At 36.1% G+C, this 21141-nt stretch overlaps 1 protein-coding gene across 1 annotated transcript; it reads left to right on the top strand.

Annotated features, from left to right (window-relative positions):
• Positions 1222-16456, top strand: LOC109360402 (probable acyl-activating enzyme 18, peroxisomal). Its single transcript, XM_019605290.1, has 14 exons — positions 1222-1569; positions 3545-3674; positions 3765-4024; positions 4353-4554; positions 10621-10661; positions 11867-11986; positions 12097-12170; positions 12251-12471; positions 13228-13322; positions 13400-13616; positions 13920-14045; positions 14523-14621; positions 15791-15997; positions 16179-16456. The coding sequence occupies exons 1-14, from the start codon at positions 1286-1288 to the stop codon at positions 16290-16292; spliced, it is 2190 nt and encodes a 729-aa protein (XP_019460835.1). The 5' UTR covers positions 1222-1285; the 3' UTR covers positions 16293-16456.

The raw sequence follows: 21141 nt of genomic DNA, 5'->3' as shown, positions 1-21141 counted from the left end.
CGAAGTGCCTGTACACACTAGTTATATATAAAGCCAAAACATGGTGTAACTTCCATCATGGTGTAATTTTCACTTCCTATTTTGTCCTTCCAATTATTTAATTTTTACAAAAAAAAAATATAATTCTAATTAATCACCACCAACACATTAATTAACCACATCTTTCACCTTAAACTATACATTATCATAAAAGCACAAAAAATATAATATAAAGTACACTGAATACAACAAATATATTATAATTATGAAAAAATGAAATATATAAAAATTGAATATATAATACCATGCAATATTGACCGGCAGGTACGAAGTGCCTGTATACACTAGTCATAATAATACTAATAGTTAAACACATACTATTTATATTGACATAGACAATTTTTAGTAGTACAAGGTCCTACTAGATCATTAGAAAGACTAAAATATTAAAGATTCAAATTATATGAGTGACATTTGTTGGAGATACACCATATACTCTAAAAATGATAAGCAGTTCCTTTTTCAAAAGTAAGGGATACCATTACGTAGGATAAAAATATATACTACTACCTATGTGTGAGCAAGTGATGGGTTGAGATGGATTAAGACTTGTCCTCACCCGATCCTGAATATTGATCAGATCATTTTTCTAAGCCCGAACTTGATCCTAGACCCGAAGCTAACCCGACCCTAAATATCAATTGGGTTAGTCTTTAAACCCGACACCGATCCGATTAAATATAATACATACTCATTATAGATAAAATCTTCTCCATATTATTTATTATTATGAATATGTAATTTGATATATCAAATGATATATATATATATATATATATATATATATATATATAATCATGTATATATTAATCATGTATATATGATGAAAAAATTAGAAAATTAATAATATTTCCTACCAAAAAAAATATCATTCGAATAAAGACATATACAAACATGAATGACTGACAATGAGACGAGTTGAGTCAGTTTATGTTTGCTACCTACTTGACCCTAAATATTGACCGAGACTAATTTTTGAACCCAAACTTGATCTTAAACCTAATAAAACTCGACCCTATTTGAAATCGATCATAATCAAACCATGATAAATAAACGGGTAGGATCCCATCCTAGTGACCACACCGCTATCCGTTACATATAACTTTTGCTGTTATGAGTCTTTGTGCTTTACCAAACCCATTAAGAATATCATCATGACGTGGACACTCATCTGAACAACTACCTACAACACTATTTCTCAATGAATTTCTTTCATTGCTAAAACCATAACATCATTGAAGAGCAAATGGGAACAAAAAGCATAAGGGAATTGGGTGCAGAGAATTTTGTGAATGCAGGGTTAACTGTGGAAGAAGCCAATGAATTCCATGGTGTTTTGAATAATATCCTCTCTATCTCATCTTCTCCTACTGATACATGGCACCATTTGGTTACTAACAAATTGCTCAAACCATCTTACCCTCATTCCTTCCATCAACTTGTTTATTACTCTATTCTTCAATCTTCTCAATCAAATGGTGCTGCTGCTGCTGATTTTGCTGACCCTCCTCTTTATTGGTTCCCTTCACTGTAAGTGTGTTTATTATGAGTAGAGATATTTTTCGGTAACGGAGACTTTAGTACTAGATACATATTTTGACATGATATGGAAGAAATTAACCGTGCAAATTTTAATTATTTTTAATAAATTAATATTAATAAAATTTCAATTCTCTTACTCCCTTTGAGCCGCCTATTAGAGTCTTAACTGAATAAATTAACGGTGTAGATTTTAATTATTTTTAATAAAGTAATATTAAAAAAATTCAATTTTCATCTCATATTCGCAATTACCTTATTACCTTTTACCATCTTTTCCATGTTCTAAAAAGGTCACCAACCTTTATAAGGCCTCGAATTCTGCAACTAGAATTACTAGATTTAAGTGGTGTGGTTTCTAGGAGACTACATATTTTGTCTCACAATATTATATTATTTTATGTGTTATAAGCTGTAATTGGTCAGAAAAATATTTAATAATTAAAATTTTAATTTAATTATATTTTTTTAACAAATCATAACCCATGTCACATAAACTGAAACAAAATGTGTGACAAAAAATACCCACGTTCCTAGAAGGTTATTATAGCCCATTAAGTATATGTAAGCTTAAGAATGAACTAATATGGTGTCATTTTCTGTCTCTTTGGAACTTGACTCAACATGGTGATATTTTAAAATTTGAGGGATTGGTGACATATTTCTTTACACGATTAATTTGGTTCAGTGCCGGTCCTGACAGTTTGTAGGCAAATTGGGACCCTAACTTAATTATATGGTCACTACAAAATAAAATTAAGTACACATTATATATCAAATAATTTAAGGTATGTAATTTTTTATGATAAATTTGAATAAAAGATATCTCATATGAATTGTGAGAATATAAGATATAATTTTTTGGGGTCAACTATTATTATTTATTGGGTACCTGATTCCAATATATTTTTATTGTATTTTCTTATTAATGAGTGTTAAACAAGTCTTATATTTTTCACAGTATGGGTCGGACCCTTATATTAATTATATATAAACTATATAATAATATAAAACAATGATCATTACAATTTATAACTAACAGATTATTGATCCAATTTATGCAAAAAAATAAATAATAATTGACGACATAACGTTTAAAAAGAATAAAAACCATAATATATTTGTCACATAGAGATAAAATTATTTGTATGGACAAATTAATATTTGAGCCCCTATTAATTCTGGGCCTATGATGTACACTTTCTACACACCCCTTATAGGCCGACCCTAATTTGGTGGAATTTGTATTTTTTTAGGATCATGGCATCTATCCTCAAACCTTACTAGATAAAAGTCTCCCATATTAGGACATGCTTATAAGAATTTGTTGAGGAATGATTTGATTTACTCTAACATTTGACATTTTTTTGTATTTTTCTAAGTGGCTGGAAATAAACTACTCTAAAAATGATGGATATACCTTTACTTGTTCACCTTATGCTAAGTTATGTTTGGGAGTTTGGAGGATAATGCAATGGAAGGGATAGAATGGAATGGGAGTAAGCTTCCCATTGTCTGGATGTTTCCATTCTATTGGTTACACCTGAGTTTAGTTTGGAGTGGAATGGTCCATTATAACTTTTGCTTATAAAACCTTCAAAAAAATGGAATCTCATTCCATTCCATTCCACTTTATCCCTTCTATCCAAACATATCATTAGAGATAAATCACTTTAGAATAGGAGAAATGGTATATCCATCTACGAATCCCCTAGTTACTAAGTGAAATAATATTGAATACTTTTCTATTTCCAAGGCAATGTATGTATTAACTTTGTTCATCTTAATACCTTCTTTATTCAGTATCATGTGAATTTATAGGAGGATTTGTAGGAGCATCCGAGCATATAGCAAAACTGTTAGAAGAGTCTTATCTTGGCTCATTATAAGAATACTGTCTATGGCTGCATGCATGAGACTAATAATGTATTCAATTCATGTATTTGTTGTTGTTTTTTTACTTTAGAGAGCAGGCCAAATGCACAAACCTTGGTCGTTTCATGGAAACACATGGACCCAAGCTTTTAGGAGATTCCTACAAAGACCCCATTACTAGTTTCCCTCTCTTTCACAAGTTTTCTGTTGAACACCCTCAGGCAACTACTACTAACTAATGCTGTTTTTTTTTGTAATTTGTTTTTCTTTCCCTTCTATAATTCAACCATGTATTGTTAATGTTAGTGCAGGTGTACTTGTCTCTTGTTCTCAAGGAACTTTCAGTTTCATTTGTTGAACCTCCAAAGTGTTTTTTAGATACTTCTGATCCATCTAAGCATGGAGGAACTTGGCTTCCGGGTTCTGTGTTGAATATTGCAGATTGCTGTTTGCAACCAAGTGAATACCCCAACAAAGGAGATGATAGTATAGCCATCATTTGGAGAGATGAAGGATTCGATGATTCTGATGTGAATCGTATCACCCTCAAACAACTTCGACAACAAGTGATGTATGCTCTCATATCATGTGACCCTTTTGTTTTTCTGTCGAAGTTAACTTTCTCCTTGTACAGTGTCTGATTTCTCAATTTTTCCTTTACTTTGTTACTTGTGCTAAGTCAGTTATTATGATATTTGAAATGCTGTTTTGCATTCGCATCATTGCATTGGCTTTGTACTGTTCTTGTCTTTATTTCCATTCTTATGCTACTTGTGTTTCACTTTTTGGTTTTTGGTCCTCCGCCTTTTTAAACTTGAAGTAGTTTTTCAATCTATAATCTATATATTTCCTGTATGAAATTATTTCTTTTCACTGTGTTCTTGTCATATCATTTCCAGGTTGGTAGCAAATGCAATAGATGCCACATTCTCGAAGGGAGATGCAATCGCAATAGACATGCAAATGACAGCCAATGCTGTTATTATATATTTAGCCATTATTCTGGCAGGATGCGTTGTGGTATCGATACCCGATAGCGTTGCACCTAAAGAGATTGCAACTCGCCTGCGTATTTCAAAAGCAAAGGGTATTTTCACACAGGTGATCTTTTAAATTTGGTGCTATGTGTAGACTTTATTAGGAAAGGTACTTTTGATCAAAGTGAAACTATTGATTAATGTTTGGAATTGTCTTGGTTCTTTCTCAGTTGCCAATGTCTGTGTTTAATATTCTTGAGTGTGTGTAGCAATGTCAGGATTACCAAATCATATTGCGCCTCAGAAATTTCCATTTTGCGTTCATCTTCAAATGTCTGACTTCTGTTTACTGTTTGATAAGATTCAGCAAATATATGTGGAAGGATTCTTATTCTTGGAGAACATTTTAGAATACCTATTTCTTAGACTTATTTTACTTAACTTTGGCCTGAATCCCTTATAACTGTCTTATGAGGGCATTAGCTATCCTGTGCAGCTTGTAGTCTCAATTTGAGCAAACTTATGGCTCTTGTTCAGGCTGGCTAGGCTTTGTCAAGAATTTATGGCAATTAAGACTTCATAAGCTGATATGGATCTTTTCATTTTTAGACAATTATTTGTATATTTTCCAAATATTGTAACTTTTCCATTTTTAGATAACCGTTTAAGTTAAAACAGTTAGGAATAGCTATAAATAGAAATATAACTGTTTTTCAAAAAACAATTCAATTCTTGTAACCGAAAACTTCTTCTCTTGTAATCGTCTTCTCTAATTCTCAATAATACTTCAGAGTTCTCTCTCGTTGAAGGAGATTCCCTATTTTCATAATCATTTCTTCGAATTCTCTGCAATTTCTTAGAAATCTATCTTCATCCTTATCAATTGGTATCAGATTTAGTCTTTCCTTGGCACAACACGCGCTTCCATGGCAGAATCAACGAGGAGTCAAGCATCCATGCGTGAAGTCGAAGAACGCTTAGAAAGCAGAATGTCAGTAAAGATTGAGTTGAAAATGATGGAACTTGCGGGTTCACTCCAAAAATCTTTGAGTGAGTCTTTAAAAGTGACAATGTAGGAGTTACTCAAAACCAGTCACGATGTTGTGGAAGAATCAGCAAGGTCAAGACCATCAATTCTTGGTGAGAGACGTAACAACTCCAGCTACTCGTGTGGCACAAGATTAACAAGAATCGATTTTCCCCGTTTTAATGGTGATAGCGTGAGACAGTGAATCTATCAGTGCGAAACTTACTTCTTAATTGATGGCACACCCGAAGAATTCAAAGTGAAGTTGGTCGTGGTTCATTTCGAGAGCAGGGCTTTACAATGGCACCATGCCTTTGTGAAGACTTTGTGGTCTTGTTCTTGGCCAAGTTGGAGTGAATACGTGCAAATCCTCACAAAACGTTTCTGGGAGGTATGTGATGACCCTATGGTGGAGCTTATGAACCTAAGGCAGAAAGGCACTGTGGTGGATTACCATGAGGAGTTTGATTCCATTATCACACAGTTGGAGCTCTCTGAGGAATATACGTTGAGTTGCTTCTTAGGCGGGTTAAAGCAAGATGTTTAGATGATGGTGCACATGTTCCAACCCCACTCTGTTAGGAAAGCTTTTGCATTAGCAAAGCTATATGAATTTGCACATAATCATCCGTCTTTGCCCAAGTTTCCCCCCAAATGGGGTAAAAATGTGTCTAATTCCAAGACATTCACACTTGCTAGACTGCACTTGCAAGTTGACCAACAGCTACATCAACTCAAGCCTAAGCCTACAGCTACAAAGAGCTTAACTCCAACTTATATGAATGAAAGGCGCGCCAAAGGCTTATGCTATTTCTGCGATATGCCTTATACCCCTGAACATAGCTTAACTCATAAAAAGCTTCAACTACATGTGTTGGAGATTGAAGATAGTTGTGAGGATGAGGATATAGATGGAGAGGTAGCAATGGCCTCTAAGGACTATGGAGAGCCAACTATTTCAGTTAACGCACTCACAGGGATGCCTAGCTTCAGAACCATGCGGATCATGGGTCATAACAATAAAAAACCTCTGCATATCCTCATTGACAGTGGGAGCACACACAATTTTCTAGACATCCAAAAGGCTAACACAACTGGTTGCCAGATTGAGCAACTTGCACCCTTAATGGTTACCGTGGCTGATGGAAACAAGCTGCAAATCTCAACTGGGGTAAGAAATTTTGCTTGGACCATTCAACACACCACCTTTATTTCTGACATGATGCTTATTCCCTTGGGAAGTTGTGATGTGGTGCTGGGTATTTAGTGTTGGTAACCTTAGGGGATATAACTTGGAACTTTGACAAGTTAACTATGGATTTCACAACACATAGTAGGAGGCATGTTCTTAGGGGAGCTTCCACAAATGCTGTCAAGACAATCAAAACCCAGAAGCTAGACAAGGTTTTGAACCAAGGGGTGCAATCATCCATGCTGCAACTATGTACTGTGGAAGGAGGGTTGCTACACTCCTTGACTACTCATGCAGAGCATCCTTGATTCCTGCTGAAATTGCTCAATTGCTTGGAGATTTTGATGCCATTTTTGCAAAACCAGTTCAATTGCCTCCTCTAAGGGTGGGCCACAATCACCAAATCCCCTTACTGGAAGGCACCAACCCTGTGAACATGAGGCCCTATAGATATGCCAAGCACCAGAAGGATATTATTGAGAAACTGGTGCAAGAAATGCTAGCTTCAAGCATCATCCCTATGTTAGCCCTGTAGTCTTGGTGGGCAAGAAAGATGGCTCCTGGAGATTATGTGTGGACTATAGAGGCTTAAACAAAGGAACTGTCAATGACAGATTTCCCATTCCATTGGTAGAGGACCTCATGGATGAATTACATGGCTCAACTATCTTCTTCAAGCTGGACCTGCGAGCTGGCTACCATCAGGTGAGAATGGAACCCTCTGATATTTACAAGACAACATTCAGAACACACAGAGGGCACTATGGGTACTTGGTAATGCCTTTTGGATTGACAAATGCTCCAGCAACATTCCAAGGACTTACGAATGCCATTTTCAGTGAATTTCTTAGGAAATTCTTGTTGGTTTTCTTTGATGATATCCTGGTCTATAGTAAGTCATTGCCTGAACATGTGAATCATCTTACAAGAGTCTTGCAGTTGATGCAGAAACATGCCCTGTTTGGCAAGAAATCAAAATGCTACTTTGGTGTGGAAAATGTTGAATACTTAGGGCACTTTAGCTCTGCTCAAGGAGTGTCCACTGATCCATAAAAAAATTCAGCTGTCAAGGATTGGCCCCTACCTCAAACACTTAAACAATTGAGGGGTTTTCTTGGGTTAGCTGGCTATTACAGAAGATTTGTTAAGGGATATGGAGGAGTAGCTAAACCCTTAACAGAACTACTCAAGAAAAACAACTTCTGCTGGACAGTTGAGGCAAAGAATTCTTTTCTACACTTGAAGCACTTATTGGTCACTGCACCAGTTTTGGCTCTTCCTGATTTCTCAAAAACTTTTGTCCTGGAAGTAGATGCTTCAGGGGTAGGCTTGGGGGCTGTCTTGATGCAGGACCACCATCCTATAGCATATGTGAGCAGGGCTCTCAACCAAAACACCAATCAGCTTCTACTTATGAAAAAGAACTTATGGTAGTGGTATTTGCTGTCCAAAAATGGCGACACTACTTGCTTAGTAAGCATTTTATAATCAAGACCGATCATATTAGTTTAAAGTACATATTGGATCAGAAATTGGCAACATCATTCCAACAGAAATAGTTAATCAAACTGCTGGAATTTGACTTTAAAATTGAGTACAAGCAGGGCAAGGAAAATATTGCAGCAGATGCCTTATCCAGAATGAATGCTTGTTATGCCCTGCTAGTCCATACGATTGATCCAGTTTTATTGGATAGAATCATTGCTTCCTGGGACACAGACACAGGATTGAGCAAACTCAGATTCCAGATTCAACAACACCCATCTTCTCACAAGCATTATAGTTCGGTCAATGGTGAACTTCGAAGGAAAGGGAAGTTGGTGATTGGCAACAATCTAGAACTAAGGAAGGACATCTTGCAATGGCTGCATACAACAGCCACTAGGGGTCATTCAGGAAGGTATGCCACAATTAAACGAGTTAAACTCGTGGCTTACTAGAGAGGTCTGAATAAGGATGTCAAGGAATTTGTCATGTGGTGCCAAACTTGTCAGACATGTAAATATGAAACAACACCCTACCCAGGTTTGCTGCAACCATTGCCAATTCTAGACCATGTTTGGCAACATCTCACAATGGGCGTCATTGAAGGATTGCATTATCATCAGGAAAGCAAGTAATCCTTGTACTGGTTGATAGGTTGAGCAAAGCAACTCACTTTATGGCTTTAGCTCATCCTTATACTGCTACGAATGTGGCACAACGTTTTCTAGATAATGTGTTTAAACTCCATGGCTATCCTGCTTCCATTACCAGTGATAGAAACCCTGTATTTGTCAGCAGATTTTGGCAAGAATTATTTGCATTGCAAGGAATCCACCTTCAGCTTTCCTCTTCTTATCACCCTCAAACAGATGGTCAATCCGAAGTGGTAAATAGATGTTTGGAAACCTACTTATGATGTATGTGCTCAGATTCACCACAACATTGGCTTAAATGGTTGGCTTTAGCGGAATGGTGGTACTACTCTACATTTCACACATCAATCCAGGCTACCCCTTATGAGATTGTTTATGATCAACCACCACCCCATTATCTGCCATATCTTCCTGGGGATTCAAAGGTGGAATTGGTGGATCGCAGCTTAATCAAACGAGAAGAAATGCTACGGGTGCTTAAATTCCACTTAAGGCGAGCTCAACATCGCATGAAACAAATTGCTGATAAAAGCAGGCAGGATAGGCAATTCGAGGTGGGGGATATGGTTTATGTTAAATTACATCCCTACAGACAGATTTCGGTGGCTAATAGGAGTAATGCTAAGTTAGCTCCTAAAGTTTTTGGACCTTATCCAGTAATTGACAAGGTGGGCATGGTGGCTTACAAATTGAAACTTCCCCCAACATCCACAATCCATCCTGTTTTCCATGTGTCACAGCTTAAAAAACACGTTGGATTAGTTCCAACCTTGATCCAAATTCCACTCTCTTCAGATGCAGTGGCTAGGGGTAGAGAACCAGAATACATCATAGATCGCATGACGGTGAAAAGGAAGGGTCAAGCGGTTACTAAGGTTCTCATGAAGTGGAAGATAAGTTGGATGAAGATGTAATCTGGGAATTCTTTTATGACTTGCAGAAGAAGTATCCGTTTTTCAACCCTTGAGGTCAAGGATTGGTTTTAGGAGGGGGTATTGATATGGATCTTTTCATTTTTAGACAATTATATGTATATTTTCCAAATCTTGTAGTTTTTCCATTTTTAGATAATTGTTTCAGTTAAAACAATTAGGAATAGCTATAAATAGAAATAGAATTGTTTTTCAAAAAACAGTTCAATTCTTGTGATCGTCTTCTCTAATTCTCAATAACACGTCGGAGTTCTCTCTCGTTGAAAGAGATTCCCTGTTTTCATAATCATTTCTTCGAATTCTCTGCAATTTCCTAGAAATCTATCTTCATCCTTATCATAAGCCTGGGCAAGGGTTTTGGTTTTGAGAAGGATTAATGAGGTAGAAGGTAGATGGAGTGTATTTTTAGAGTAAGGATGGCTTTAATTCAATATGCATAAACTAACAACGATTTATGCTCAAAACTGTACTTGTGAAGTTAGATTTCATTGTGCCAAGAGTTTTAGGTAGATTGAAGCAAATTAGAAATTCACATAATGAAATCCTAATTGATGTCTAGTTAAGAGAACAGAGCTTGACATGTATTAAGGTTAAACATATTTGAGTTCTAGAATAAGATGATAATTATTCTAGGCTTCATGCTTTCATGTGAAAATTCCAGGACTCGTAAACTCACACAAAACCATGAAAGTAGCAACTGTGCTGAATCTTAAACTGATCTTTAAATGTAATAATTTTTTTTATCTTGATAAATATGATTGTGAAACTTGTTCTATAAGGATTGGACTCTTGTCCTGTAAAGATTATTAGTCTAAGGCTTTGATTTTGAGCACTTATATGATGAACTTCAGGATTACGAAATTAAATTTGTTGTATGTCACTCAGCTTGAATTGTTTTCAGGATTTCATATCAAGAGGTGGCAGGAAATTCCCTTTGTACAGGTAAAAAATTGTTAGTATTATACTTATTGCAATATTGAAATCACAGTTCAGCCGGTACACTGCTATGATGTTTGTGTCTACTTATCCATTTGGAATATTGTAATTGGCAAGTTAAGCTTTACAAATATACCTTATTTTCTATTATCCATAACTTCCAGTAATAATATGGTTATTTGATGATTATCTGTTACAACTATACTTCGGTATGAGTATACATGGTTGTGCTATATTGGGTAAGTGATAATCTTATTATGGATCAGCAAAGTATCTGTGTTATAATATAGGAGTCAGGCTGAATTTAAATTTTATTAAATCATCAAACCCGTGTTCTATATTGGGGCCTATTTTTTTCAAACCTTCTTTTATTTTTGTCATTTTTGCTTCACTTCGTTTTTACGCATTTGTTATAGGTATCAGTCTAGTTATTTGATAGCACCAAAAGAGATTGATTTCGGCAAGAAATTATATAATATAAACATCATCATAATTCCAGCCACTATAAGTCCTTTGCATATTATGACCTGTTTAGATTCTAAGTCTGGAATCAATTGAGGTAATATTTTATTCTTTCATACTAGATGGATAAGTTTAATTTTGGGGGTAAGGTTGTTATCTAATGAGCACAAAGTCACGAGCTCAAATCTTGGAAACAGTTTCTCCACTTGCAGGGGAAAGGCTGAGGGGAAAGACTGCACACATCTACCCTCCTCAAACCCCACCAAGTGGGAGTCTCTTGCACTGCGCCACTCTCTTTTTTTCCCTCAATCTTCTTCTCTGAATTTGATTCATCTGCTTGAAATGTCACATTCCAGAGGACATGAATCCAGACATTGGTGATTTTACATTCTAAAATGCACCTAGAGTCTAAACCAGCTCTAGTTATACTTTGTTTTGATATACTGAGTAGAATTCTAACTTGAATTATCAAAACTGATAATTCCTATTCTCTTGTCCATATACTTATTTCAACAGTTATTGTTCACAAGTGAATATATTACTTCCTCCCTTCGGCCAAAGTTTGTATTTTAAATGCTACTTTTCTAACTAATGCTTAAATCTTATTTGAATGCCCCTCTCAGACTGTTTTGCCATGCAAAACATGAAATATGTCAAGAGCACTTGTACTCGTGTTTGAATTTTTGTTGGATAGATTTAAGGCTGCCATTTTCACATGTAGGCCTAATTGTGCATACTTCTCCTTGCAGTCGAGTCATTCAAGCAGCTGCAGATAAAGTTATCGTTCTCCCCGTGATAGGTGATAATGTTGGAGTACAATTAAGAGAGCAAGACTTATCATGGAAGAGTTTTCTCTCTTCTGGAAGACAGTATCCTCAGAAATATGCTTCCGAATGCATCTATTAAGCCATATAAACAGATGGTTATTTTTTCAAACTAAGAGTATTTTTTGTCTCCCTTAACATTTAACTCATGGCAGATCACATCATTTCTCTCCAATGTATCAACCAATCGATTCTGTCACTAACATACTTTTCTCATCTGGAACCACAGGTAAATATTCTTCCTGAAAACAATTCAGGTAGAAACTACCATTATAATGACTCTCTGGTTATTATATTTTGCTTCTTTAGGAGATCCAAAAGCCATTCCTTGGACTCACCTTTCACCCATTCGAGGTTCTGCTGATTCATGGGCATTAATTGATCTTCAACCTGGAGATGTATATTGTTGGCCTACAAATTTAGGATGGGTGATGGGACCAACTATAATATATTCAAGTTTCTTACTTGGTGCTACTCTTGCTCTATACCATGGATCTCCTCTAGGCCATGGCTTTGGGAAATTTGTTCAGGTGATTCCTCTAAATATAATATTGCATTCCCCATATAATATATGCTTAAAAGTTGGGGTACACATCTTCTGTCCCAAAAAGCGTGTCACTCCATGTGTCATTTGTTTTTATTGGTTGAAAAAAATATATTTAACTTCAAAATTTAATAATTTTATTATTTTTCCGACCAATCATAAGTGATGGCACATGGAGTTATACATTTTGTGAGACAGAATATGTGCTCCCCAACTTTTAGGTGTAGAAGAGTACTAGAACAGAATCAAGTTAGAACCAGACTAGTAGTTGTTCTTCAAAATTGTGGATGAAATAAAGTGATTAGATGTCACAGGTCTTATCTCCTTTTTGATACTGTGGGATATAATGGGGGAAAGGCTTGTAAGTTGGTGTTATATCCAGTGACATGACAAGGGAACATTCCTATCATTTATGAAAACAATGTCACTACTAGCACTTGACTTTGCAACAAAAAGGAGCTGAACAAGGCTGGATGAGGAGAAATTATCAGATAATCCCGGATCAATAGTCAGGAATATCTTTAATGTTGATTTTGAATAAAATCATTAATACACGATCCACAATATAGATGTGTGCGAGACCATCCGATAATTTCTCTGGAATGAGGTTAAGATCAAATATTAATACACAACGAAGCAAAGTGTCATTATAATTGCTATAGTAGATGTAGTATTATGCATTAGCAGAAATTGGTACATGGCACCAAAGCACAAATTTATTCATTTAGCGAGAGTTGTTCAGGATGCAGGTGTTACCATTTTGGGAACAGTTCCAAGCATGGTAAAAGCTTGGAGGAGTACGCAGTGTATGGAGGGTTTGGATTGGACAAAGATAAGGTAATATCTCTGACAGTTTAAATAATCAAGTTACTATTTACTAATATGAAAATTGAACTAATCTGTGGTATATGCAGAACATTTTGTTCCACTGGAGAAACCTCAAATGTTGATGATGACCTCTGGCTTTCTTCAAAATCTTATTACAAACCAATCATCGAATGTTGTGGAGGCACTGAGCTTGCAGCCTGTTACATCATGGGAAGCCACCTGCAGCCTCAAGCTTTTGGAGCATTTAGCACAGCATCAATGACAACCGGCTTTGTTATCCTTGATGAAAGTGGAGTTCCTTATGTAAGAATATTTTCTGGATAGTTTCTATATGTTGATCATATATTTTGTTTACTTACGCTGCAACCGACTTGACACCGTGTTTCATGGATGCCAATACCTAGGTGTAATTTCGTTGTTGCAATGGATAATTTGTGCCATGTGCTTATTAGAAATTCCGGACTTGGGACTAATAATGACTAACAGGAAACCCTGGTCTCAAATGACCGAACTATCCTCGATAACAAGAGTGACCTTGTCTCTTGGTTTAGACAGATTATTTTGTAGTCTTTCTAATTTATTTGATCTCTTTGACCAATTTAACAGCCAGAGGATGCTGCTTGTGTTGGCGAAATGGCCTTATTCCCTCTATCTATGGGAGCAACTGATAGATTGCTTAATGCTGATCATGAGGAGATTTACTATAAGGGAATGCCCATATACAAAGGAAAGGTATTACTTCAATAAATATGCTTAGTGCCAACACAACTAATGATTTCCACATTTAGATACTTATGCCTTGAAATATTAGTTCTTTATGCTAAGGGACCACATAATCTCTTCATATCTTAAAGTATTTGTAGTTGGTTACTTCCATGTTACATCCAACAGCACAAGCACATGTTTGCATGAGCACACTTACCAAATTTGAGAGAGAGGAGAGGAATACTTTTCCAAATTTGGATGTCTTGAATAGTTGTTTATCAAATGCTGTTAATACCTATTTAAGCTATAAACACCCAAAGTTACTGTAGATTAATCAGATCTGCATTAAGGATTTTCAAATAATCCATTATTTGTAAACAACATAATAATTAGCTAGACTATATTGTAACTTTTGATACTCTCATTCCATCATTGTTGTCATCTACTTTTTCGATCGGTTTATTTATCTAACTTTTCATGTCTACATGATACCTGTATGAACAGGTTCTTAGGAGACATGGAGATATAATCAAGAGAACTAATGGAGGCTATTTCATCGTACAAGGGAGAGCAGATGACACCATGAATCTTGGTGGAATAAAGGTATCAATCATATCACCCACTCTATTTTGTGTTTTGCTCCTTCTCCCAGTTTTACACAAAGGGTGTGTTTGGAACTTTGGATAAACAACTTAATCAAGCACTTATTTAATAACTTTTCTTTTTGAAATAAGCTAAAGAGAGCTAATAGGATGGTCATAAGCTATTTTTGTTGAAACTAAAAGAATATATACATAAGTGAACCATGTTTTGTCTCATAAGAGCCATCACTAGGTGAAGGACTAACAAAGGTGCCCAACACCGTCTTCACACAACTTCATGTTTCTCTTAGGTACAGTCACTTGTGCACTATGTTGGTCACAGATTTTTCATTGATGTTGTGATATTGATTCAAGGTACACACTTTGCCTTTTATAGGCTGCAATACTTCATACAAGTAAAACTTAATAGTAAAGAAAAAGTCGAAAGGGTTGCAATGCTTAGCTAGCACAGGATAACACTGCAACCTATATGATAATTATGTAGTCCCTCCCCCCTTCTTCCATTCCTAACAGTGAAACTCTTCACCCATTTTCTGATAAGGCTAATACCAGGCCAAGGGTTACAAATGTGTATAAAAGGGGAAAGAGGAAAGTTTGGTTAGATTCCTTTTCTACCCCTGGGTAGTTAAAAACAGTTAAGGGCAATTTGCTATAAATAGAATAGCATTGGGGGGTGGAGTTAGTTTTTGCCAAATAACCAACTGATTGAGGAATCAGTGAAACTGGATCGAGGGATCCTTAATTATTCTTGCAATTCTTGTAATCATTTCTCTTATTCTTCTCTACAATCAATAAAATTCTCTTACAACCCTAGCAGAGTCAATCTTATTCTGGTTTAGGGGCAATTTCTACTCAATATCCCTATTCTACTTTCTCTATAGATACTAGTGACTATCATTTTCCTTCACTATGAGACATATTTATGAGAGAAACATTAATTCATATTCTAACAATTTTCATATTGAAATAAGTTGTTCTCATAAACCTGCTCTATAAGCTCATCTAATTGCTAGTTATAAGAATGTATATCTTTCCATATCTGTGGGCTGTGCCATGCATTAGTTTAGTTAGAAAGGAAGGTTCTCTAACTCACATAACGATTGCTCTTGTTTTGGCATGCTGGGACTGGTTGTTCTGCTTACTTGGAATTTTCTTGTTTCTGATATGCAGACAAGTTCTCTCGAAATCGAACGTGTCTGTGACAGGTCTGATGAATGCATTTTGGAAATAGCTGCAATTAGTGTTGCACTTGGAAATGGAGGCCCTGAACAACTGGTTATACTTGCAGTTTTAAAGAATGGATACAATTCCAATGCAGACACTTTGAAGAAGAAATTCTCTAAAGCCATTCAAAGCAACCTCAATCCTTTGTTTAAGGTCTGGCCCTTATGAATTAAATGCATTATATCACTTTCCAAAAAAGCTACAACCCAACATGTAGATCCTTAAAATTCTGAGTTTTGCAGGGAAATTAAATTTTAGTGGAAACTTTAACCTGGTTTGTGATGATTCAGTTATTGGTTTAATGTTCACAACTCTTTTCATTGCATTATTACAGGTAGGTTTTGTTAAAATTGTGCCGGAGTTTCCTAGAACAGCATCCAATAAATTATTAAGAAGAGTTTTGAGGGATCAAATGAAGCATGAACTCTCAGTTCAGAGCAGACTTTAAAGACATCAGATTTTCTCCAAGATATCCTTGTTTATAGTATAATTTTACCACTTGTTGGAAATTAAGCTTATCCATTTTTGTACCTCTGCTGCATAATAATGTGCATTACACACTTTTTCATGGGAATAAAAATTCCAAAAAAACATTGGAATAACTCTTACCTAGTTATATTTTATACAGAGAAATATTTTCTATAACTTATAGCAAACATAGAAATATATTATTCCCAATCCTTTGTTCTGGGGAGTAAGTGTGCATGACTTGAAACAAACACCCCATGATATCAAGTGGGATGGCAACAGGCACATATGGTGTTTTCTCATTCTCAAACCTACAATATTTGCGGATAACCATGCGGGTGGTGAATATTTGTAGGTATCCAACGAATTTTTAATTTTAATATTTATTTATATGTTTTATAATAATCAATATGTAAAAATAATTATTACATCAATAATATGATATTTATATGATAAATTTATGATCATAATCAAATATGTATAATTAATTTATTATGAAATCTATATTAATATATAAAGTCAAAACATGATTAAAGGACAAATATTTAATTGAGCAGATGTAATTTCTATATTACAATTTTATCATTTACTATATCAAATGTTTTTATGTTTGCTTTGTAACATAAAAGTTTTGTAACATTCATGCTGAAAATAATTTTGCAATGATTGAATTAAAAACATGGTCATAAATATCAAACTAATAAAGTAATTTTTAATAATAATACAATTCATTTTCATTTTTTTATCACAAAAATTATAATATTATATATATTTAATGCAAAAAGTGGTATAATTTTCTAAAATGAAATATATAAAAATTAAATATTTAATAATATAAAATAAGAACGTGGGTCAGCAGACACAAAATGTATGTCGACATGCTAATAATAATAAAATACATGATTTATAATCTTAAAATAATAATAAAAAACTATAATATATAAAAATTTAATTTAAAAATTTGCAATACCTACAAAGCGAATATCATAGAACTCACTCTCACCCATAAGATATTATTATGGGTACCCATTATGAGTATTTTCACGAGTACCCTAAGTCATCCCTAATATCAAGTGCTCTTATAGATACTATGGGTAAGCCTATATTTAAGTTTAATTTGCCATTTCCTTCTCAACTTTAGATAAAAATGTAAGTTTTCTACTTTCATCCATCACAAATCACAAGTGACATGTCTTTTTTTTTTGTATTATCCTTACTCAATGAGTACATAACTAATCTTTGTTGGAACATGGTTTGTTGAAAACCATTAGTGGGAACTTTTGGGTGTGAAATCTAAAAAATTCCCAAGTCCCACATAGAAAAGTTTTGAAGAAAAAAACAAGTCTCAAGTCCCACATTGGAGAGATGAGGAACATGGAAAAAATCTCATGTTATAAATAGAGGCTTTCTCCTCTCATTATAACTTGTCCCAAGTTGAATGCATTTTCATTCAACTTTTTCTTTCTCCCTCATATTTTCCACTGATGCATTTCCGACAAACTTCTCCCCCTTTCTTTTTGTGGCACTAAGAATTGGCACATACAGTCAAATTGTGAGAATTTCGAGAACTGAGACTGGTAGTAAGTATTGGGGGAAAAGAATTGGCACGAGTAGCCAAATTGTGGGCATTTCGAGAACTGACACTGGTAGTCAGTATCGTGGGAAGAGAATTGGCACGGGTAGCCATATTGTGGGTATTTCGATAATTTGCACCGTTAGCCATATTGTGGGAATTTCGAGAATTGGCATTGGTATCCATATTGTGGTGGGTGTATTCGAGATTGGTTCTTACAGTGTAGTAAGAATTCGATAATAGAGATTAGGCTGTTTTATCCTTGGGACGGTGTGGTTGATAGTCTGCTTGCACATTTTGGGCAGTGCCATGAAACGTCTTAAAGAGAGCGACCTGATCGTGACTCAACCAGTAAGTATTATTTCGTGCCATTTATAATTGTTGCAAGCTACGGTAACAACAATCTTTTTTGAAGGATGTCATTGTCCTTCCAACAAGTGTCGCTCACATGAACTTAACCTTGACCTTTTGGTTATCTTGAAGATCTAGCAAGACCTTAAATCATTAGACCAACGTATTGTTGGTAGAAATTACATACCTAAACATGTGAAAACATTCCCATATCTTTGGACTTCTTTTAAAATCTTATAAAAAATATGGCTAGATAAATTACAAACATTACTTGAATCAAATAGGTTTGTTAGCCTGCTAATCTCATCACAAACCCTGTTTGAGTGAAAGATAAAATCAACACCAAATGGAACGCATAATTCCACTCTCAACAGTTCATTAGTAAATCTAAAAGAATGAGTTACCATTTGTTGATTACTTTGAGAAATAACTTGTTCTTTCCTACTGGTTGAATATGGTTAGAAAGAGATTCTAATGGGGTTACTTGCTTCGAAATGTTGACGAAGATGGAGCTTGGACCCATCGGTGGAGGTACCTGAAAAAGTTCTCCAACATCCAAGTCAGTTTGAGATTTATGAGGAGTTAATGAAGGTGAATGAGAGTAAATGCTAATAATGAATATATGAGAGGGGTGTTTATGAGAGTGAGTGTGTATTTATGATGCAAAAGAATATGAAAGAATATCCTACTTCCTGTAGGGGAACACCCTCCATTTGTAGTAAATACCTTGGTGACGTGTCACTTACTTATTGGGTGATGGTGACTTGGTAATGCGTGTGATTGGAGCGTGTCAGCTCTGTCCCTGCCGTGTCACCTACTTATTGGGTGATGGTGACTTAATATGCAGTCTGTTTGTTTGTGGATGTTCCACCGAGGTGATGGTTGATGATGCCTCGACATCTATCCATTTAGTGAAGTAATCCACTGCAACGACCAAGAACTTAAGTTGTCTGGCTGCCACTGGGAAAGGTCCCAAAATCTCCATGCTCCATGCTCCATCTATAGAATGACCAGAGTGTCAAGGTGGTGGTTAATTCTTCGGGTGGGGCTTTGTGGAGGTCGACGAACAATTGACATGGAGTGCATTTCTTGGTCAATTCTGAGGCGTCCTTTTCAATGGTTGGCCCAGAGTAACGTGTCTGCATCACCTTTTTTGCTAGAGAGGCTGCCCTGAGGTGATGATTGCAATTATCTTCATGGATTTCTTGAAGGACATATTGAGCCTTATCAGGGCCGAGGCATTTGAGTAAGAGAGCAGAAAAACCCCAACGATATAAGGAGTCTTGCAACAATGTGTACCAGGAGCCATGACGGATGAACCTTTGCTTTTCCTTCTGACCAACCGGGAGATCACCATTTAAGAGATACTGGATAATAGGGTCAATCCAATCGTCTGGGATAGTTATTTCTTCAAATGTCATGACACTGGGTTTCAATATGGTGCCTTGTATTACTGACATATTGCTTCGTGGACTTTTGGTGCTGGCCAACTTGGCGCGTATGGCTGCTCGCGCATTTTGTTCTCTTGGGGTGTGTCGGATGGAAGCTTCATCGAATTTTGTCATTAGTTCTTTGACTTTAACCAAATATTTATCCAGTAGAACATCTTTCGTTTGGTAAGCCCTAATTACCTATGAGACGGCTAGCTAGGAACACTACAAATAGTTAATTTATTTGCGCCGACCTCCTTAGCTAATTGTAATCCGCCTATAAATGCTTCGTACCCCGCCTGATTGTTTGAGGTGGTGAAGGTAAACGTTAACGAGTGCTCAATAGTTAGTTCGTGACCGTTATCCAACAAGACCCCGACCCTACTTCCTTTAAGATTGGGTGACCCATCCACATAAATTGTACATGTTTGCCCTGAGTTGTCTGGTTTGGTGGTTAGTTCGGCAATAAAGTCTGAGAGGACTTGACTTTTGATTGTCGTACTGGGCTCGTATCGAATACCAAACTATGATAGCTCAATGGACCAAGAAATCATTCAACCAACCAGTTCTGGTTTGTGTAAGACATGCCGAATGGGTTGGTTAGTCCTTACCAGCACGGGATGGGATTGGAAGTATTGTCGTAATCGTCTAACCGTCACTATGAGGGCATAAGCTACTTTCTCAAACTTTTGATATCGAAGTTCTAGGCCATATAGTGCCTTGCTTGTAAAATACACTAGGTTCTGAACTTCTTCATTTTCACAAATTAGAGCAGTTGCGACAACCTCTTCTGTTACGACGAGGTACAAGAACAGTGTCTTGCCAGGTTCCATCTTTGTTAGGACCGGGGGAGTAGCCATGTATTGTTTGAAAACCTGGAATGCTCTTTTGCACTCATCTGACCATTCGAACTTTTTGCTTTTATTATGTAGTTGGAAGAGTGGTAGTGAATGCTTGGCGGATGCGAGGAGAAATTGGGACAATGCGACCAATTGTCTATTTAGTCATTGAACTTCTTTTACTAAACGGGGGCTCGTCATGTCTATGATGGCATGACATTTGACGGGATTTGCCTCTATCCCTCGATTGGTGAGGCGCGTGTTGTACTTGCGTAATCGCCCGAATATGCTTTCGAGAATTGAAACATGATCTTCTACGGGGAGGCTCTTTGCGATCATGTCGTCCATATAAACCTCCATGTATTTCCGGATTTGGTCTTCAAATACCCTGTTCATCATTCTTTGGCAGGTGGCTCCACATTTTTTAGTCCAAAGGGCATGTTAGTGTAACTATAGGCCGCCTTAGGAGTGATGAAGGCTATTTTGTCCTGATCTGGAGGGTACATGGGAATTTGATTATAGCCGAAATAAGCATCCATGAAGGATAAATACTAGTAACATGAAGAATTGTCTACCATATGGTCTATGTTTGGAAGTGGATACGGATCCTTTGGGCACACCTTATTCAGATCCGTG

The sequence above is a fragment of the Lupinus angustifolius genome, chromosome LG01 (assembly GCF_001865875.1).
Source record: "Lupinus angustifolius cultivar Tanjil chromosome LG01, LupAngTanjil_v1.0, whole genome shotgun sequence".
In the NCBI taxonomy this organism is placed as follows: domain Eukaryota; kingdom Viridiplantae; phylum Streptophyta; class Magnoliopsida; order Fabales; family Fabaceae; genus Lupinus; species Lupinus angustifolius.
This window is presented reverse-complemented; position numbering and strand designations above follow the sequence as displayed.